The 19,454-nt window shown below is 57.1% G+C and overlaps 1 protein-coding gene across 19 annotated transcripts in view; it reads right to left on the minus strand.

Moving 5' to 3' along the window:
- DYSF (dysferlin) overlaps nucleotides 1-19,454 on the minus strand; it is a 231,105-nt gene that overhangs the window by 68,153 nt on the left and 143,498 nt on the right. For 14 of the 19 annotated variants that reach the window (XM_059943014.1, XM_059943011.1, XM_059943010.1 and 11 more), the window contains 8 exons: nucleotides 18,390-18,571; nucleotides 15,740-15,880; nucleotides 14,898-14,927; nucleotides 13,417-13,446; nucleotides 4,477-4,578; nucleotides 4,197-4,358; nucleotides 2,985-3,150; nucleotides 2,457-2,533 (listed from right to left, as the gene is read on the minus strand). In XM_059943014.1, coding sequence (XP_059798997.1) covers nucleotides 2,457-2,533; nucleotides 2,985-3,150; nucleotides 4,197-4,358; nucleotides 4,477-4,578; nucleotides 13,417-13,446; nucleotides 14,898-14,927; nucleotides 15,740-15,880; nucleotides 18,390-18,571 — 890 coding nt within the window. Of the gene's footprint in view, nucleotides 1-2,456; nucleotides 2,534-2,984; nucleotides 3,151-4,196; nucleotides 4,359-4,476; nucleotides 4,579-7,366; nucleotides 7,409-13,416; nucleotides 13,447-14,897; nucleotides 14,928-15,739; nucleotides 15,881-18,389; nucleotides 18,572-19,454 lie in introns of all 19 variants that reach the window. The other 5 variants (XM_059943003.1, XM_059942995.1, XM_059943002.1 and 2 more) reach the window with 1 other exon arrangement.

Genomic DNA, 19,454 nt, shown 5'->3' on the forward strand with positions numbered 1-19,454 from the left:
GAGAGCTGATCTCATCCCAGCCCCCCTTCTCTTCCCAGAGAAGACTCCAAAAGGCCAGGCATCTCCTTAATCCCAGAGACAGGTGCCCACCTACAAGTCCTAGAAGGTCAAGTGGACGGTTCTGCCTCATACATCCATTTCAGATCATCTCTAGAACTGGCCGCTCTTGACGGACACTGAAACATTTCTCAAAACCTGAGAAATGCTTGGCCGTGGTTGTCAGCCAATGGCACAAGCATCAGGAAAGTCTGGGGTATCTTTTTCTAGTGTGTGGCAGCCCATCCCAGGAACTGGCGGATGATGGCGAGAAGGTTCTTCAGCAGAGAAGAGGCAACTGAGCAAGGAGACGGGAGGGACCAAAACAGAAGCCCAATGTGGCAAGAGAGCATTTGCAGCTGGGGAGGAGCCTTCTGCTGGGTCCACAGCCAGAGCTGGTGAGCACAGCGATGGGGGCCGCGTCACGGGGGGAACGATACGGGCGGCCTAGAGACACGGGCTGGACAAACGGGAGCCAGCAAAGTCCAAATTCTGCCAGACTTCTCATCCCTCCATTCCGCAGAGAATGGGCCCTCTATCCTATCTGCACTGGGGAAGGGGTGAGGGGACAAGAGCCCAGCCAGAACTATCTGGAAAACCACTGGATCTGGAACCCACAGCCTCCTGGATCAGCCCCGGGATGCCCGGTCCTCCCAAGTCCTGCACAGGAGATGTGCAAGACAGAGTGTGGGAAGGATTTCCCGGACCAGCCAAATCGGATCAATGATCTCAGAGAAAAGCACAATACAAAATTGCTTTTTCCCCAAGCCCCCAGCAGACCCCATCAGGACAGGGCTTCCCGAAGACTGGGACTGATCTCCCTGCGGGCCTCGGGGCTCCTTGAGAATAGGGTTATGTCTCCTCCATCAGACAGGGAGCTCGATGAGGGCAGGGTCCAAACCTCCTCCACCAGAGCAGGCGGATCTCACTTCCTCCTCTCCCTGTCGACCTCTGAGGTCCTGTGAGCCCAGGCCCTCCCCGCGCGGGCATGCCTCCACCAGCCCTAACGCCAGCTCCCCGCCCTCTGCCTGGCCACAGCTCTAGCCGTGTGCTCCCACCAAGAGTGCAGCCCCTGCTCTGGCTCAGACCCCGGGCCCCGGTTCACTCATGTCAACGCTGTAAGGACATCCAGCCTGGGCCTCCTTACCGTCTGCCTCTGGCTGTGCTTGTAGCCAGCAGGACCCAAGAGAGTCCCTCCCCATCTGAGTCTGTAGACATTTTGAGGGCAGCACACACAGAACGGAAATCCTGCTGGGCAAGCTCTACGCTTCCCTGCACAGACTCAGATGGCCCGCTGACGGTGGGGGTGGGGGGAAGCGGGAGCCAGCACTGGGCGCCCGGAGCTTGGGGCTAATTAGCTGCCTCATTCAGCTACGAACACCCACCCAGGCCAGAAGGTACTAGCCTTGAGCGTAGCTGAATTCTGTGTATTTGCAATTTCCATTTGGGAAAGTACTGCCTACACAGGCTGGGGGGCTCTGCCTCCGGGCAGCCCAGAAGCTCTGGGAGCCCCAAGTGCCAGAGGTGCGGCCAGAATCAAGAGAAGCTGAGAGGGGGGTGACAACCTGGAACAGAGGGTGACAACTTGGAACAGAGCTATTCAAGGCTGGTGCCCACAGTGAGGCCTTTTTCCATCTCCACTGCAGGAAGGACTGGGTGGTCTCAGCCGTACAGGACCCAGAGCCACCCCAGGGCCCAAGGTGAAGAGAGCGCTCCCCCCTCAATAAGAGATGCCACAGACCTCTTGCCATGCTGTTTGGCACTGGTGTCTGGGTCACCAGCTCGCCCTGTTGTGGAGCACATAGCCAGGGGCTACCTCTTACCTGCCGACAGGGTTGGACACCCTTGCAGTAAGGCCCCTCTCCTGGCCCCCTTCCTCTCCTTCAGGTGGAGGGAATGGGGTGAGAGGGACCACTGGCTTGGACAAAGACCCCTCCTTCAAGCTGCCTGCCAGGTGCCACAGAGCACAAGCCCATAGATGAATCTCTCCCCCAAGGAGGGTCCTAGCTGGGTAAGGCGATGGGGCTGGGGCACCCCAGAGGCTACCGGTCACTCCCCAGCCTGTCCTCCTTCTCTCCCGTTTGCTCCTTCCACCCTGATTTCCTGGGTGATTTCCAGGAGAGAGCCCTCAATGTGGCCCTCAAGGTAGTGAGGCCATTTTTCTCATATGCTTTGGGGGAAATGATTGGGTCTTGACCAGAAGACCACATACAGCCTCCCCTGCAACCCCCAACCTGCTCCCAACCGGACTGAAAGCTCCTAACTGGGGCCATCCATCTGTAAGGTGTCCAGCCACCAGGCTAGAGAGAGAGTGTCCTATGGAAGCCGCGTGATAAGGAAGGGAGGGCAAGGGGCAGGGAGAGGGCAAGCAAGCCAGCTCCTGGAAGGAGCCAGTGTCTGTCCCCGGGGACCCATCGTACCTGGATGGGGATGAGGGGCTCCTTGTCGTCGATGTCAATCAGCACATCTTCCCCAGGACTGAGTAAGCTCACGTCATCTGTAGGGGGCGCAGTGTCCAGGCCTGAGAGGGGGCTCCCTCAGGGGCTCTCCCCTCCTGAGCCACAAGACTCGGCCCTCGGTCTTGCCACACTTTTCACTCCGTGTCTTCCTCTTCCTCCCACCCATCCTTCCCTCTCCCGTCTCCCTTCGCGCTCCCCGTCTCCCCAGCTCTCCCTCTGGCTCCCTCCTCATCCCACTGACCCCTGTATCTCCCTCTCCCTCGGCCTTTTCTGCACCACGCCCCACCTCAGCATCGACCCCCCCACCTCTCCTGGTGGGCCCAGCCCAGGGCCAGACGATGCCCTGAGGGAGACCCGTCCCCACCCGTCCTTCCGGTCCTCTCATTCAGGGCCCGGTAAGAGGAGGGCTTCAGGACGCGTCTCAGCTGGGAAGTCCACCTGTCCCAGCCCCCTCTGCCTCCCCACCCCCGTCAACAGCCCCTCCCCTACCTGGGCCGCCCTGTGGGGACGGACTCTCCTCTGAGTAAGGGTCGCACAGGAAGCTCTCCAGGGAGCGGATGGTACACTGGCCCACCACAGGCCGGCGGCCAAACTGGCGATTATCAATTACCTTGATCACGACGGGGGGACAGTAGAGCTCCTCCCTGGGCAGCATCTGGGGGGAGGGGGAGGGAAGCTCTGGGCAGCAGCCTGACCCCATCTCTGGGAGGTCTCAGAGGAAGGTGAGCCCTTCTTCCCAGGGCAAGTCCAAGGAGCAGAAAATGCTCTCAACCCACACAGAACCCCCAAGAGCCAGCAATCCAAACGGGTGGTTTGCCGAGCCCAGGAGCTGGCCAGGGGAGAAGCCACACGCCCCTCCTGTCTGCCTCTTGAATGCTGTACGCACAGGCTGACTTTCCCCTCACAGTTTCACCTTCCAGACACATCCAGCTCAACCTAAAGTTAAAACAAGTCTACTTTCCCTGAACCCTCACTGGCCGGGGAAGCAAAGAAGGGAGAAGTTGGCCCGGGACTCAACATTTCTCGCAGACAGACCCCCCCCAAGCGGATACTCAAGAGTTGGCTTCCAGCCCCAGATTCTTCTCCCCCCAACCCTAAAAGCACTTTGAACACAACTTGAAATAATTTATATGCTCTCCTTCGGTGGCGGCTTTGGCTCAGCCAAGAGGCGGCTCCTGTTGACAGCCACTGGGCCTGGAATTTCTATAGCACTTTCATCCTGCAAACCACTTTCCTTTCCTCAGACTTGCCTTACTCTGGTCACTAGGCCCAGGCAGCCCAGGTTGCTGGAGAGGGCTGAGGCCTGCGGGCCGCGGGGGTGAGCCCCTCTGCGGGGGCCCAGGCTGGGGGAGGACCAGGTCCTGGAAGGTTTGGAGGAATCCTGGAAGCTCAGAGCCCTGGCAGGGAGCACCGGGGGACGGAGGCCGGCCCTGAGAGGGGAAACAGCCACGGATGGGTCCTTGGGAGTTCCGCGGACTCCGGATCTGAGGAGGAGGGGCCGAGCTGTCCCCTCTGCGCTGCTCGCAGGCTGCATCTCCTCCAGGGAGGAGACAGCATTTCCTCCCATTCTCCGGTGAGGTGGGAGCGATGCCGTGACCCACTCAGAACCCCGCAGGGAGCCAGACCCCAGGCCGCCTGGGGCCGCAAGGAAATTCTAACCACCAGGACTCCGGAAGGGGACGGCGGGGAGGTCGGGCTCACCACTTCCATGAAGAGGGTGCAGATGTCAAAGTTGGGGTTCTTCCGGAGGTTCTTGATGACACAGGACTGCACGCTCTGGCCCCCGCACTCCACCACCAGGCTGGGGGAGGACACGCTGGCCAGCTGGTAGCTCTTCATGTTCCGAAGGCCCCACGCCAGGATCTGGGGGCACGGAGTGAGGACAGCAGCTGGGAAGGCCCCAGGCCCCAGAAAGGCTGGGCCAGGAAGAGGAAGGGCCCAGCTGCCCACAATCCCCACCCCGCCACGGGGGCGGGCTCACCTCGATGGCGGTTCGCTGGAGAACCGGCTTGATGTTCTGGGGGACCATGTAGATGTTGGCCTCCCTCTGGGGTGGCGGGTAGGGTAGGTCCGTGTCCTCCGACTGCAGGGCAGCAGGTAGAATGGAGGCAAAGGCAGGAGGAAGACCAAGGCGGAAAGGCAAGAAAGGAGGACAGACGGGATGGAAAGAAGGATGTGTGGAGAGACACAGAAACAGAGCGGCGAGGACACAGAAGTGGGCAACCGGGCAGACAGAAATGAGAGAGCAAAGTCAGTTTCCCAGGCACCATCTTCTCTAGGATCACAATTCTAGCCCCTTGGCCCAGGGTTCAGGTGATCCTGTTTCAAATGAGCCCCGGGGCACCCCTCCTCCCACCAACGAGCTGCTCAGGGTGACCCCGTCCCTGTCACACATACACGTGTGCACACACGCGCACACACATGCACTGCCCCGTCCAACCTGACACGTCCACTTCAGCCCCTCTCAGTCCCGAGAGGACCACGTGCCCTCCTGCTAGCCTGGTTCTCCTGCCTCCTGGCTCAGACCCTCCCAACCTACCACCCGCCCTGGTGTTCCGTCTCCAGCCCCAAACTCCCACCGCTCACACCTGTCCTGAGGTGTGACCCATCTGAACAGAACGCTTGCACCGTGGGCCAGAAGGGGTATTTACAAATAGGAGAAGGGGACAGAAAGGCCCACCATCCACGGGCACCAAAGGGCCTACTGGGGAGGCTCCTTCACACCACAGACCAGAGATGAGCGTGGCCCGTATCAACCCTACCTGCTATGGGTTTGCCAAAAAGACTTGGGCAAGAGTCCTGTAGAAATACATAGGGAAGCAGGTGGGGCAATGGAGGCAGGTATTACCGTGGATTAGACAACTACCAAGTCTGACAGTGGTTAGGAACACGGGCTCTGTGTATGGATCCTGACTCCACTACTTACTGAGTTAAATAAGTTATTTCACTTCTCTGTGGCTCAATTTTTTTCATCTATAAAATGATTATTAAAAACTATCAACCTCTAAAGGTTAGTGTGAGGCTTGGAGAAGTTAATACAACATTTAGAAGAGTGCCTGGTTCATGTAAACTCTCAATAGGAGCCCACATGGCACCTTTGTGACAACTAGAGAAGGATGACCCTTTCTTAAAACTCTTTACTTCCACGTCAGAAAATCATCATAGTTTAGTAGTTTATTAGAACGAGACACTTTACTGCCACCTACTGGAAATTGTTATAATAAATAAAAATACATGATGTCTGCACTGGAAATCGCACCCCCTTAGACCCAGTGCTCTTCTGCAGTGCACAACCTGCACATCCATACATGGAGGCCCTGACACTCAGGAAATGTTAACTATAAATAGAAGGGCTGTTCTGCGTGCTTTACAGAGCTTGCCTCATGTAATTGCATTAATAAACAATGAAATCATTGGATTCATTCTCCAAGTGACTTGCTCTGGGTTACATCTCAAAGGATGGTACAGCCATCTACAGATGCTCTGACGTAGATGGTGGGAGCAGCTGGAGCATTGAAACACAACAGCTTCCTCCCGCCTCATCACTTCACAGCCAATCCCAGCTGTCACTCCTGCCAATGACACACTGATGATGCTATGCTTCGTGACCTGGGGTGGTAAGAAGCTCATTTCTAGAATCAAACCAGACCTTGGTCCTAGTCCTAACTAGAACTGAATTACAAAACAGAACAGAGTCATACATTTAGAAAACACACTTATGGCTGCTTAAGGGGAAAGGTGAGGTGGGGTGATGCATAAAACAAGAGTTTGAAATTAGCACAGATACTGTTCCATAAACCAAATATGTAATAGACAAGACCTACAGCTTCTGAGCTATTTGACCTTGGGCAAATTATTCAACCTCTGTGACTCAGTACCCTCATATGAAAATCCGGGATAATGAAACTCTTACAAAATTGGTCTGAGAATTTAACAAGAGAACAAACATAAAGAGTTTCTGGCACACAGGAGGTGCTTAATAAACAGCAGTGACTAAAATGATCATTGTATTGTTGGTGGTGCCACTGTTTTCATCACTAATGTTGTTGGTGATCCCCCAGTGACTTGAGCGGAGCTGAGCCATCAGAGACACCTCTCAAAACAACGCCAGCTGCAGAACTATCCCTACGTCCCCAGAGCACAGAGTGAAGGAATTCATCATTTTCCTCCAGACCCACAATGCAGGTGACATGATATTTTTAGACTGGCTGAGCACCGGACGCCATCAGGAGAAAGAGTGATGAGCAGGGCTGCCACGGGCACAACTCCAGGGGGCGCTGTGCCCGTCACAGTTCACCTGAATGGTGCCCCTGGAGGCTGGAGGCAGAGCCCGCGGTGGCCTGGCTGCTATGGGGACGCCTGGCTTGGTGTCCACCCTTGGCACTCCAAGGCCACCTACTGCAACAGCTGTGCAGCAGGGGTTGCCTCTTTTTAAAAAAGGTTATGCCTGAAAGCCTGCTGGTGGCCTGCTCAAGGCTGATGCCCAGCCCACAGTGGGCCCAGGGCCAAAAGCCCATGACGAAAGAGACAAATAGAGGAGGTCAGGGAGGGAACAGCCCCGGGCTCCTGGGTGGGGAGGCGGAAAGACCAAGCCTTTCTCATATGGCTGCAATGTTGTCCTGAAGTCACCCAGGAAAACTCATGAATATACTTCCCCCAGAACATTCCTCTCCAGGTCCCCAGACTCTGGGCAGTGTCCCTTGGATTCCTTTTTGTCCCTCACTTCCACGTCCCGCCTTCCCTCTGGGCTCCTCCAGCTCCCCTGTGAGGATATTCCTCTCTCTGTGCAGACGCCCAGGCTCCCCACCGCAGGAACCTGCTTACAGAGGAGGACAGGGACCAAGAACCTGGAGAAGACCGGGCTCCAGTACCGTTTGCAGGAGGCCCTGGAGGAAGACAGCGGGTGCACACAGCTGTGGAGCGCCAGGCCCGGCCAGCAGGAAGGAGAGACAAGCAGAGACAGCGGTTAGAGGTGCATCCGCAGGGCAGCTTATGAGGCACAAGGCCCCCAGTCTCATCCCAAGGCCACCTCCATCCACCATGCCGTCCTCAGTGGTCCCAGGACATCCTTGCTCCCTGCACCTTGTTGCCATTCCCCAGAATCCCTGCCTCTGCGGGGGCTCCCCTCCGCCTGCCAGCTGCCACCAAGTCCTCTGTCCCCTCCCCACTGTGCGCACCGCCCCGCCTCTCATTATCACTGCACATCTACGCCGCCACGCGCTCTGGCTCCCTAACCCGGTCTCATCCAGTCCGCCCCAATTTTCCACACCATCTGCTGGATTTTTTCCTTCCGCATTTAAAGACAGTGTCAAGATGGTATCTCGGGTCCATCCACACCTTCTCTCTGTGTCCTCTCCTGCAGCCTGCCACCCTCTCCTCTCTCTCTTCCTGAAAACGGCTGCCTCCATCCCCTGCCTCTCCCTCGCTTCCACACCGCCCTCTCTGCCCCGTGCACTCGCTCCGCCCCTTGCACCCCCGCCCTGGAAACTTCTCTCTCCAAAATTAACAACAACCTGCTTGTAGCCCAACCCAGAGGAACCTCACAGGCGCCTATCTCTCGCCCTACCTCAGCAGCATCTGGCCAGCTGACCTCGTCCTCCTTCCTAAAGCCGTGTGTCTAGCTCCTCGCCGCTGGCCCCTCCGCCCTCTCTACCCTCCGTTGGCTGTGTCTCCCTGGCAGCCTCCCCCTGCTCCTCTGCCCAGCCCTCCCCTAGGCTTTCTGCTCCCAAACGTCTCTCCTAAGCCCCACACTCACATTCCAACCTTACCGCTACTTCATCCATGTGTCCTCCTGGCCTCTCACACCGAGCTTGTCCCAAACTGGAATGTCTAAGATCCCTGCTCTCTTCAAATGTCATCTCAGAAACCAGCCCCAAAACCTGCTCTCTTCAAATGTCATCTCAGAAACCAGCCCCACCATCCACCCAGAGAGCCAAGCCAAAAACGCCACGCCACCCTTGGCTCTCCTTCCCCTGGATTGATCCCCAAGCCTTAGGGCTCTGTCTCCTAAATCTCTCCCAGGCCCACCCACCCATCTTCTTTCTTGGGTCTGGGTCACCACCATCTCTTGCCTGGATTCACCAGCATCATCCTAAGTGATCTCTTGCATCTGGTTTTGCACATCCCCTTGCAATGAATGTATGCTGTACTCTGCAGCCAGGGAAGACTTTCTAAGAATGTCACTCTCTTTAAAACCCACCCACTCAGGATGAAGTCCAAACTTCTTGACGCAGTCTCCAAGATCCCTCACCTTCTAGCTCCTGCTGACCTCTCCGGTCTCGCCTCTCACCACCAACTTTCCCCTCTGGGACCCCAGGCAGTGATGAGCCGCCTTCCCCTTCTGAACGCCAGCAGGCTGCAGGAGGCCTCACACTCTCTTTACCTGTGAGGTTGGAGCTCACTGGTCCCTCTGTCTGAAAGGCTCTTCTGCCCACTTCATCTGGCTACCTCCTACTTGGACTTCAGGTCCACTTAAGTGTCCCTTGGAGCCCCAGGTTTAAGTTAAGCACCCCACGGTTCCCAGAACAACTGGTCCCATTGAAAGACACATCAACCTGGGTCATTTCTGTGTGTTCATTTGTCTGTGTCCCTTGTTAAACCAGCAATTCTGCACACAGGGACAACAGCTAAATCCCCTGTCCAATAAATAAAGGCTTACGAACAGATAATTGAAGGCAGGGAGGGAGGGATGGCAGAGGGCGAATGGACGGGGGGATAGGGGGACAAAGAACCGACTCCAACATACTCTCCCATCCTTCCCAACGCTCTTGCCTGTGTCAGTCTTGCATTCTCACCAGCCCCTCCTTTCCCCGTGCCTGCTCATTCCTCCCTCTGTTTGAATGGGCTTCCTTTGCCATCTTCCAGAATCTACCCCATCTTTCAGGGCCTAGGTCAAACGCTACATCCTCCAGAAAATCTCCCCAACCACTCCAGAAACTCCTTACAATCCTACTCTCTGACTTCTTTTACCTCTAATTAAGCGACCCTGGGCTCTGGTTGCCCAAGGTCCTGACTGGTCTCCCACATCTCACGCTTGGGAGTCCTGTGGCACCAGCCAGATGGCCACTCCTGTGCCCAAGTTTCTCAATTTTTTTCTGGTCCAGCCCATCTGAGAGGCATGAGATCTCCTTCCAGGACAGTGGCTCTCCGTGGGGTGGGCTGCAGCGACCCCTATCAGCACTGCCAGGCAGGGAGGGGGTGGGCGTAGACTGAAAGCAGCGCCAGGACATCCTGATTCACCGTCCTGTGTGTGACGGGGGGCTCCGAGGCAGCCATGGTGGGGTCCATCCCCTCCATGCTCGTCCACACCCACCCTGAATGCAGGGCAGATGTGGGGCTGCTACACTGACGGGGTTCTACAGGTGTGCAGGGCGCTTACCGAGACAGCTCAGACCAAGAGGACGAGGACACAAGGACAAATGAGGCTCTCTCCCCACTTTAAGCAGAATCCACCTCCTGCCTCCTTTCATCTCTCCGTCCTGCTGGCCAGTTCAGTACAGGGAACTGAGGCCCTGAGCCATGAGGGGGGCTTCCTCTCCCAGTCCCAAGGGCCACCACACTAGACAGAAGTGCATTCCCAGGGCTGGGGCAAGTGTGGGCAGGCCCCTCCAGCCACCTAGGTCAGTGTTGTCACCAGTAGCCCACAGACCCCCTCCTCACACAGCAGGGCACAGTCAGGTGACCCTCTGGACACTCAGATCCTGGCTCTTCGGGGAGCTCCGTGCGGGCGCAGGCGGGCGGGCTGGGAGGGCTCCGCTGTCTGCCTGCCCCACCCAGCTCGTTAGGAACAACATGCTGCTCTAATTACACTTCCCAGGAAAAACAGTGTTTTAAATTAAAGCCTTGGGGGAGGGATAGGGGGATGGGGGACCACTGGGCTTATTTTCCTGATTGCAAAACACCAAATTTTTCCTTCTGGAGGATTTGGGGGTGCAGGAGAGTACCTCATGTACATCTCAGACTAAAAGCCATAGCCTGTTGCCTGGATTAGGAAGGGGATGGAGTGACATCTGGTTGGCCCCCAACTCTCAGCAAAAAAGCCACGGAGGACGCTCTCCTTTCTACCAGGGCATGCCTCCACGGAGCATGACAGGAGCATCAGAACCAAGGGCGATACTCCGAACCACGCCCCCTTAGGTGCTCAGGACCACAAGCCCCTGCTTCCACCTCAAGGGTTCCCAGATGGGGTCCTCCGCACAGGCTCCACATCCTAGGAGCCCTCAATTATTAAGGAATCTGCCATCATCTCTTCTGCTGTTTGTGTGTGTGTGTGTGTGTGTGTGCGTGCGTGCACGCGTGCATGCTCTCGTGAGTGTACATATTTGCACACACTCACACATGCCTGTGCACTCTCCATTTCTCAGGAAATCTAAAATTGCAGTTTCTTTGAACTCATTCCCCTTGGCAGCGAAGACCGCCTTTGTTCTCCAGACAAAAAGGAAAAGAAACGAGACAGAGGGCTCAGAAGAGGCGGGGAGAAGGAGGGAGAGAGGGAGCCTGGGCCAAGGAGCAAACAGAGGAAAAGGGAAATGCGAAGGGAGAGCAGGACAAGGGGAAGAGCAAGGCTCAGGAAGAGGGGAAACAGCAAGCGACAGACAGAAAGACAGGCTGGGAGCAGGAAAGAAACTCTCCCCTCCACCCGTGAGGACCCAGGTCTCCCAGACACCAAAGCCTCAAAGACACAATGCAACAGTGCCCCTTCCCGACCAAGAGCCCCTGGAGAGGGATGCTCCAGGTGGGCAAACAGCCTGGGGGAGGGGAAATCTTGTTGCCCACCAAACTGGCCCCACGCGGTGACACGCACCCCCAGCCCGAGGCACTGCCACCTGGACCCCCAAAGAGAGCTCAGAGTCACCTCTTCCAGGAAGCCATCCCTACCGTCCTCCATCTGCTCTAGGAGCGCTCAGGCTGGGTAGATGCCTTTCACCTCATTCATGACACTGTCTCCCACACAGGCGTGGGCTGTGCTGGCCAGAAGGCAGTCCCCAACGGAGAGGCCGTCCTTACACCATGCTTCAGAGTCACTTGCCCCTCTCCATTCCCTCTCTAGCCTAGTCCCCCATCACCACATCTGTCTCAAAAGCCTCCTAAGCTGGTCTCTCCTGCCCCTCGCTCCCCAACCCAAACCTCTCCGCAGCCAGACGGCTTCCTAACACACCCATCTGCCCTCTCTGCTCCCAGACTTTTGAGGGCCCCCGTGGCCAGTGGCCCAGAAGCTAAGCTCCAGGCATGGCTTTTCACAGCCCTCCGGGATGGCTGGAGCGCTCTTCACAGGGATCAGGCCGGGAGTCTGGAGGGGGCTGAATGAGGGATACCAAGCAGGAGCTCGGCCGCAGCAAAGAAGACAGAAAAATCTTGCTAAGGCGTCAGGCTTCCAGCAGGACCAGCGACAGAGCAGCAAGATTAACCTGCCTCCACCCCGCCCCTGGGGATTCTTAAAACCAAATAGGACCCAGGACCTCGGCATGAGTCTTAGCCTTCAAGTGCAGGGGAAGAAAGAGGCAGAGCTATGGGCCCCAGGGCCAGGGCGGGAGACCTCTGGGGATGAAGGGGTCACAAGGTCACCTCCTGGGGTGGTTCCCTGGACCAGCTGATCCTCCATCCATCCTACTGGGCCTGGGACCCTTTGAACGTGCTGGCCCAGCCCTGTGCCCAGCAGACCCCCAGGACTTGCTCTCCTCTGGCCCTGCTGACCCACCCCCGCGCCTCAGCCTGTGGCCGGCTGGCCCTGCGGCAGGGCACTTGGCCCTCGTCAGGCCCTGGCCCCAAAGCTGCAGATTTTGATTTGCTTCCTGACAACAAGACCACAGCCAGATCCCTGCTCTTGGAATCTGAGCCTTCACTGTTATATATAACAAATCCAGTTATTAAGGATTTTAACTTTTTTTAATAACTCATCCCTGGGCTGGGTCTTCTTCAGAGCAGGCTGTGGGTTTTGGCCACAGAATGCTCTCAATCAAGAGAGAGGGCTCCGTGCTGCTTCCCTGGACAGGACTCTGGTCCCCTTTCCAAATCGGCAGTCTTTCGCAACTGCAGCCAGAAGCAGGAGGCTGCCTGTCAGGCGCAGTTGCGGCCAGCTCGCTTGGCGGACCCCACCTCGGTCTGGGAGCCGAAGGAAGTGAGGTAAGGGGCGCGGGGCCTCTGCGGATCCCACATCCTGACCCTGAACTTCAAGTCCAAATTGCACTGCAAATGTCAAATGGTGTTCGCTCGCAGCCTGGGGATTCCCTGACGGCAGGAAGTGGCTGCCCTTTTCCCAACCCCCATCTGACCAGGGCTCTCCTTCCTGTCTCTCTGCCCGGGCCTTTGCCTCAGCTCACTCTTGAGGACCTGCTCACAGATGTGCAGGAGGCCATAAGGAAATGTGCTCCTCATCCCGCACAGCAAAGGGCATAGCCTTGCTTCATTTGGATGCAAACCCCAAACTTCTCCCAGAAGCTAGGAATCCCCAGCTTGTCCCGTTCCCTAAAGCAGCCAGGCCCCAACCTGGTGCTTGGTCCCTTGGGCCAGAGGCACGTTCCCAACCTTCTTCCTAAGCGCTACGACAATGTTTGGCTAACGCCACCTCCACCAGTAAGGCTTCCTTGACTACTCTGGCCCCTTACGAACATTTTATTCTTGAAAACATGCCACTTGGTACTCAGCCAGTTGAGGCTCTGTACTGCTGTCCCGGGTGTCTGGGCAAATGTGGCTTCCAACATAGCAGCAATCCACCTAAGAGCCAGACTCACACCAGGACACACCCTAGGCAGCCCTGGATCTACGCAGAGTGTGGGAAATTAAATCCAGACAGGGGTCCATGTGACAGAGGCACACTGGAGTACTAGGAACCAGGAAGACTCCAGGGCATGGCCTTCACCTTCCCTCTGTCTCTGCCCACCTATCCCCAGCCACAGGCCACAGCTGTGAGGGGCCAGCTCACCTCTTCCAGGATCCCTGATGTATCCTGCACCTGGACCACACCATGGGACAGTCCACATCCAGGAGACGGTGGAGGGAGGAGAGGAAGGAGGGTAAAAGTTTACCGTTAGTGACAAGGACCACTAGGCTGGGGCAGAGATCAACACACCAGATGTCTCCCTACAAGGAGCAAACAGAAACCACTTCCCATCTAGGGTGAGGGTGATGTGCTTCCCAGACGCGCCCTCTACGTGGTCCCTGAGAAAGAAGGTACAGCAAACGTTGATGCAGAGGGACTGGTGGGAGAGGCCAAAGCATAAACCTGGAGCCCAGGCATCTCTAGAAGTGACAGGAGAAAGGAGACTGACTAACAGACAGGTGCTGGGAAGGTCCCGGACCCTGTGTAACAGCCCCAGGAGGCAGTCAGGCCTGAACCCCTGGAGCCGCTGCTGGAGATGTGGACTTGGAGAAGCAAGGAGAAGCAACCTACATGCCCAGGGCTGGCAGAGCCGAGAGCACAAGCTTGGACTGAACAGGGAGCAGGAGAGGGAGAGGGAGAGAGACTAGAGGGGGTGGGAGGAGAGGCAGAGGGTGGAGTGGGGGCAGGGGGCAAGGAGGGCTTGTACTGTCAGAACTGTGCAAATTGCCTGGGCTCCCTGCCTCGTAAGGGGAGAAGCATCCAAACAGAGCCCAAACGACCACTTCTCAAAGCTGCAGCTGAGCCTGGCCGGGCAGAGGATTCCTGAATCAAATTAGCCTGGGTACCAGTAAAAGGTTTACATTTTTCATGACCCCCAGGAGAAGGAAGGGGAGCAGGGCAAAGGGAATGAAGTCCCCATAACTAGTAGAGGAAATAAAACCGGGGCTCAGTGGGAACACTGAGTTGGGAACTACGGTCTAAATCAGAGCTCCTGAAACGTGAGCACGCGTCCAAATCCCCTGGAGGGCTCGATAATACCCAGGTTGCTGTGCTGCCCTCAGAGTTGGCTTCATAGGTTTGAAGTGGGACCCAAGTTTGGCATTTCTAACAATACTTCGAGTGATGCCACGCTGAGAACCACTGGCCTAAGTCGATGGTTCTCAGCGCAGGCTGCACATTCAAATCTCCTGGGCAGCTTTGAAAGATACCAAGGCCTGAGCCACACCCTGAAAGATGGCATTTCATTTGGTCTAGGGTGGGGCCTGAGCACTGATGATTTTTAAAGCTGCCCAAGGGATTCCAACGTGCAGCCCAGCTGAGAGCCCCTGGGCTGGATAACCATGAGGTCCCTTCCATCTGAGTCTGTGATTCTTGGACTTCTCAGGGGAGAAGGGCAGGAAAGCCAGAGCTAGGCAGGGACCCCAGCCCCTACCCACCCTGCCCCTGTGGCCCCAACTGAGCCTTGCTTGGCTTGAAGGCAGGATGGTGGTGGTGTATGCCTGCTCCCCTTCCTAGCCTGGGAGGGGGCTGCAAACACCAGGAGGGGGCAAGTTTGAAGAAGCAAAGGTAAGAGCAAGACTTACCTCAAAACCAGGAATATGGTGGATGGCCGGCTAGGGTGAAGAAAAGGAGCTTTGGTTAGGTGCCTGTCACCCAAGGCCCCACCACCTTTCCGCCCTGGCCAGGCAAACACATCTCCAAACACAAAATGACACTCATGGAATATGTCTGTGATCAGACAGTCCAGGGCTTTGCAGACTCTTCCTTGGCGGACTAGGGACTCCTGGGAGGTGCCTGGTAAGCGGGTGCAGGGGAAGCCAGGTTGGCAGGATGCCGTGTCCCGTCCAGACACTTCAGCCAGAGTAGCCTCACTTCTAGCCGGCTTACATATTAGGGTTCACATCACACTAAGAGCAAGTTTGAAGATGTGGCTCTAATCCAAATCCCCTATTGAACAGCAGGGAATTGGCTGGCTGAGGCCATGGCAGAGCCAACACTGCAACAGGGGCCCTGCCCTCACCTGTCCCTGGAGTCCCCTGCCCCGGACAGTTAAGCACCCTAGCCAGATCACAGAGGTCCCCCCTTGCAGAAACCACGTCGGGATATAACCCAGAGAAAAATACATCCAATGGCCAGAGGACTCAGACATAGTAACACAGTTCAGATTTCAGCTTTCTGCCCCAGTGTTAGATTGTGTCCTGATTTGGGGCTCAGAAAAGATGGGCAAAACCGGTTCCAGCAGGAGGCCTAACATCCAGAGGTGTCCCTTCAGTGCTCTCCACTAAGTGCAGGCCCTTGGTGGGGGGAAGAAGAATGTATCTAAGTCCCCTCCCCTCTATCAGACCATCCCCTGCCTGGGCCCTCACCCTCCACCACCAGGAGCTCCCTGCCGGGCCTCCTGGATCTGGATGTGGACCAGCCTCACCTTCTCTCTCTGGATGAGCTCAAAAGAGGCCAGCAGCTCACCCGCCGGCTGGTTGCCCCTAGTCAGCGGGAACCAGGCCAGCCGGGGCATCCGTTCCAGGCTCGGCTGACAGATGCAGCGTCCCATAAACTCATCTGCACCCTAGACCGAGCACAGAGAAAGAAAAGTCAGCGTCCCCCAGCCCAGGGTTCTGGCGGCCTCTGAGCAGTCACCAGACCTACATCTGGCCTCCCGAACTCGGAAGGGCCTCAGAAGTCAGGGCAGTCCCTGGTGCAGACGGTGAGCTCTGCTTCCCTTAGAGCGATGCAAGGGCAGCATGAGAGTGGCCTCCTGCCACTGTTGCTAATGCTGAATTCCCATCACGGTCCAGAAGTCCCTTTGTATGTCCAACTAGCGTTCACCTTGCTTTAATTTAATCAAGCTCTAAGCCCACTGGAGACGAGAGTGACAGCCTCCTAGCATTTCTTTAATGCCCTCAGCAGGAGAGGTGTTTGACATTCCCCAGGAATTTGTATCTCCTGTTCATTTCACCTTCAAATCCCCCCGGTCTCCACATGGGGAAACTGTGATCATGCTCATCAAATTAAATGAGTCTTGTTAAAATGATGTTTTCAGCTTATCATTCCTTTACTCATGAGCCTTCCATGGCTCCCCACTGCCTAGAGGATAGAGTGACCTTGCTGACCGGTGAACTCTGACCTCGTGGTTAGCTTCCCCAAGGGCAGGGGCTGCAGACAGAACCTGGGTCTCAGCCAGAGGATGCCACAGCTGTCACAAGCCTTGGTGGCTCGCCCAAGGCACTCATCGGGAGAAACCCAGGCCAGGACTGGGAGGCACCCCTACCTGCAGTCACATCACTGCTGGGGACATTGCCAAGAGCCATTCTGGAGTGGCCACCAGCTTCTGCATAAATGGCCACACCAGCGGGTGACAGTCCAGCATAGACCACTCAGAGTGGTCACCAGCCACAGCACTGGGAGGGGTCCTGGAGGCTCCTCTGGGCCCAGTGTTGCCCTCTAGTCGCTGGGTCATGGAGAGGCTCGGGGAGGGGGGTCCTCGCAGAGCCCAGGCGGCCAGGACAACAGGAGCTCAGGGCAACGGGTATTTGCCAACAGGTACAGCCCCGTTTGACTATATTATCAATGAGCACAGCTCCGCTCTCCCCCAGGACCCTGGGGCCCACCCACCAGGAAGAGGCCATGGCTTTCTCCCCCGGGATCCCTCCCAGGCACTGGCCCGAAGGGGATAGAGTACCATTTGTGAAAGAGGAGGTGAGGTGCCATTGGGAGAGCGAGGCTGTGTCCTGCCGTCCTCCCGCCCGCCCTGCACCAGCACTCGCGCCTGCTTCTGCAAAGTCCTCTGGCCCCGGCACCCTCCAGGTCCTGCCGCCTCCCGCCTCCTCCTGCCCCAAAAGCTCCTGAGCTCTTCCCCCCAAAATCCCCAAAAGACCCTTCCTCCAGCTGCTCGGCCCCCACGGAGCCAGCTTTTCCTTCTAAGGGCAGACCTTACAGGTCAGCCTCCCCAGCCCAGGCCCGCATTGCCCACAGCCAGCCAGTGGGGCACCCTCATCAGCCTCACCTTCCCCCAACCCCTGGTCACCACACCCTCCCTTCCAGTCATGGCAACTCTTTCTGGAAGCATCTGTGAAGCCCTATCCCCTCCCCTTTCATCTACTGCCACCCCCGACCCAGGCAGGGCCTCTTGGCCACACACCCCTCGGCCGACACAGTCCCTCTCTTCCAACAGCATCCCACCCATCCTTTGTAAAATGTCGCCCTGACCCCGCCGCTCCCCCGCTCCCCTGGCCTCGTACTCCTTGCTCCTCCTTCCCTGCCTGCCTTCCCCGCTCTTCCATCTCCCACTGGCCCCCGTGCTGTGCTAACACCCCTGCCTCATCCCAACACCCCAATCTCACATTTCCACCAGGGCCTGGGTCTTCCCACAGCCCCTCACATTCCAGCCCACAGCCCTCTCCCTCCTGGGAACCTTTCAGAGCTGCGCTGTCCAATACCGGAGCCACCAGCCGCCTGTGGCTACTTAAAGTTTAATGGATTAAAACTAAAACACAATGAAAATTCGGTTTCTCGGCACACACGGCAAGTGGCCCTCGTTTGGGGGGCACGACCGCAGAGCCTTCCCGCCAGCACAAGAGGTTCTGTGCGACAGCCTTGCAGAGAGGGCCCCGCCTGTGCCTCACACTGGGTCCCTGGAGGAGACCCTGCCCGGTGGTCCCTGAGCCCCGGCTCCCACCTAGCCGGGGAACCCCACGTGAGGGGCCACCCAGCCCAGCACAAGTGCTTGGTAACTGTGTGTGGAGTCAAAGCAGCCCTCTGATGGGGAGAAGGGACCGACCTGGGATCTTATAAGCAAGTTAGAGACAGAGAAAACCCAGGCTCCTGACCCACAGCCAAGCACCCTTGCCAGATTTGTCCCCTCTCTCTGCCGTGGGCACAGCACACGTGGTGGCAATTCATTTTTAATTACTCTAAAACAGTTTTCACCACTGCCTGTGGGGTTGGGGGAGAGGCCATCAGCCCCAGCCTTGGGGAACTCCCATCTCGTTGGGGACCCACCCCTCACAGCAGCACCCCCCTGGGCCCTGGAGAGGGTGGGCAGTGAGGGTTCGGGGGAGGAAGGTGGGCAGACTCACATAGGTGTCGTGGTCGTACAGCTCCACCACGATGCTGGCCGGCTGCTCGGCGATGCTGGCCAGCTCCCCGAAGATCTCGATCTCGTAGAAGATGAGTGTCTGGTCCCAGGTGGGGTTCAGGGTGTTCTTCACCACCACCGTCTTCTGGCTCTGGTGCAGGAAGGAGACGATTGCGTAGGGATCTGTGTGGGCCGGACACAGAGAAGGGAGACGGGACACAACAGAGACCGTGAGAGTCACCCGCTCAGGAGTCATGCAGCCACAAAGCTGGAGCAGAGCTGTGCCTGCCACTCAGGAGCACCGACGTCCAGGCTGGAGCCCTATCCTGGGGGTACCCCCCACCTCCATCCTCCATGAGGCCAGCCGGTGGCCACCATGGGAAGATGGGACCGAGGTCCCGGAGAGCGGGCGCAAAGATCCAGAGAGCTTCCCTTCTGGGCTTTTCCCTGGGCTGGTTGCTGGAGCCAAAATGAATAGATTGTGCATTCATTCATTCATTCATTCATTCGTCCAACAAGCACTTACTGACTGAGTGCCTTCTGCATGACAGGCCGGGGGCTAGGTGGTAGGGGCTGAGGATACATTTGGAGCAAAACGGTAATCTATACAAACAAACATAAAATTACAATTTTGATCATGCTTTGTAGAACACATATGAGGTGCAGTGGCGTGTGAGAGAGGGATCTGGCATGGCTGAGTCTGCAATTCAGCAAGCTCACTCTGGCTGCCACCTGGAGAAGAGACTGGAGGGGGCAGAAGTGGGTGCAGGGAGACCAGTTATGAAACTACTGCAAGGGTTCAGGCAGGGAGGGTGGTGGCTTAGATGGGTGGGGGCACTAGAGAGAAACAAAGGGATTCAAGGGCTATTGAGCGGTGGGGGGCGTGAGGGGAACCCTAAGATTCCAAACTACTTTTGCCCCCAAACTACTTTCCAGCCTATCGGCCCCGGTCATGCTAGCCTGGGACCCACCCAGGAGGCATTCCCTCTGCCTGGTCCCAAAGCATCACTAGAGAAGGTTCTAGGGCAGTGGTTCTCAAATGTGAGCATGCAGCAGAATCGTCTGG

This window comes from Balaenoptera ricei, chromosome 13 (genome assembly GCF_028023285.1).
Source record: "Balaenoptera ricei isolate mBalRic1 chromosome 13, mBalRic1.hap2, whole genome shotgun sequence".
Classification (NCBI taxonomy): Eukaryota; Metazoa; Chordata; class Mammalia; order Artiodactyla; family Balaenopteridae; genus Balaenoptera; species Balaenoptera ricei.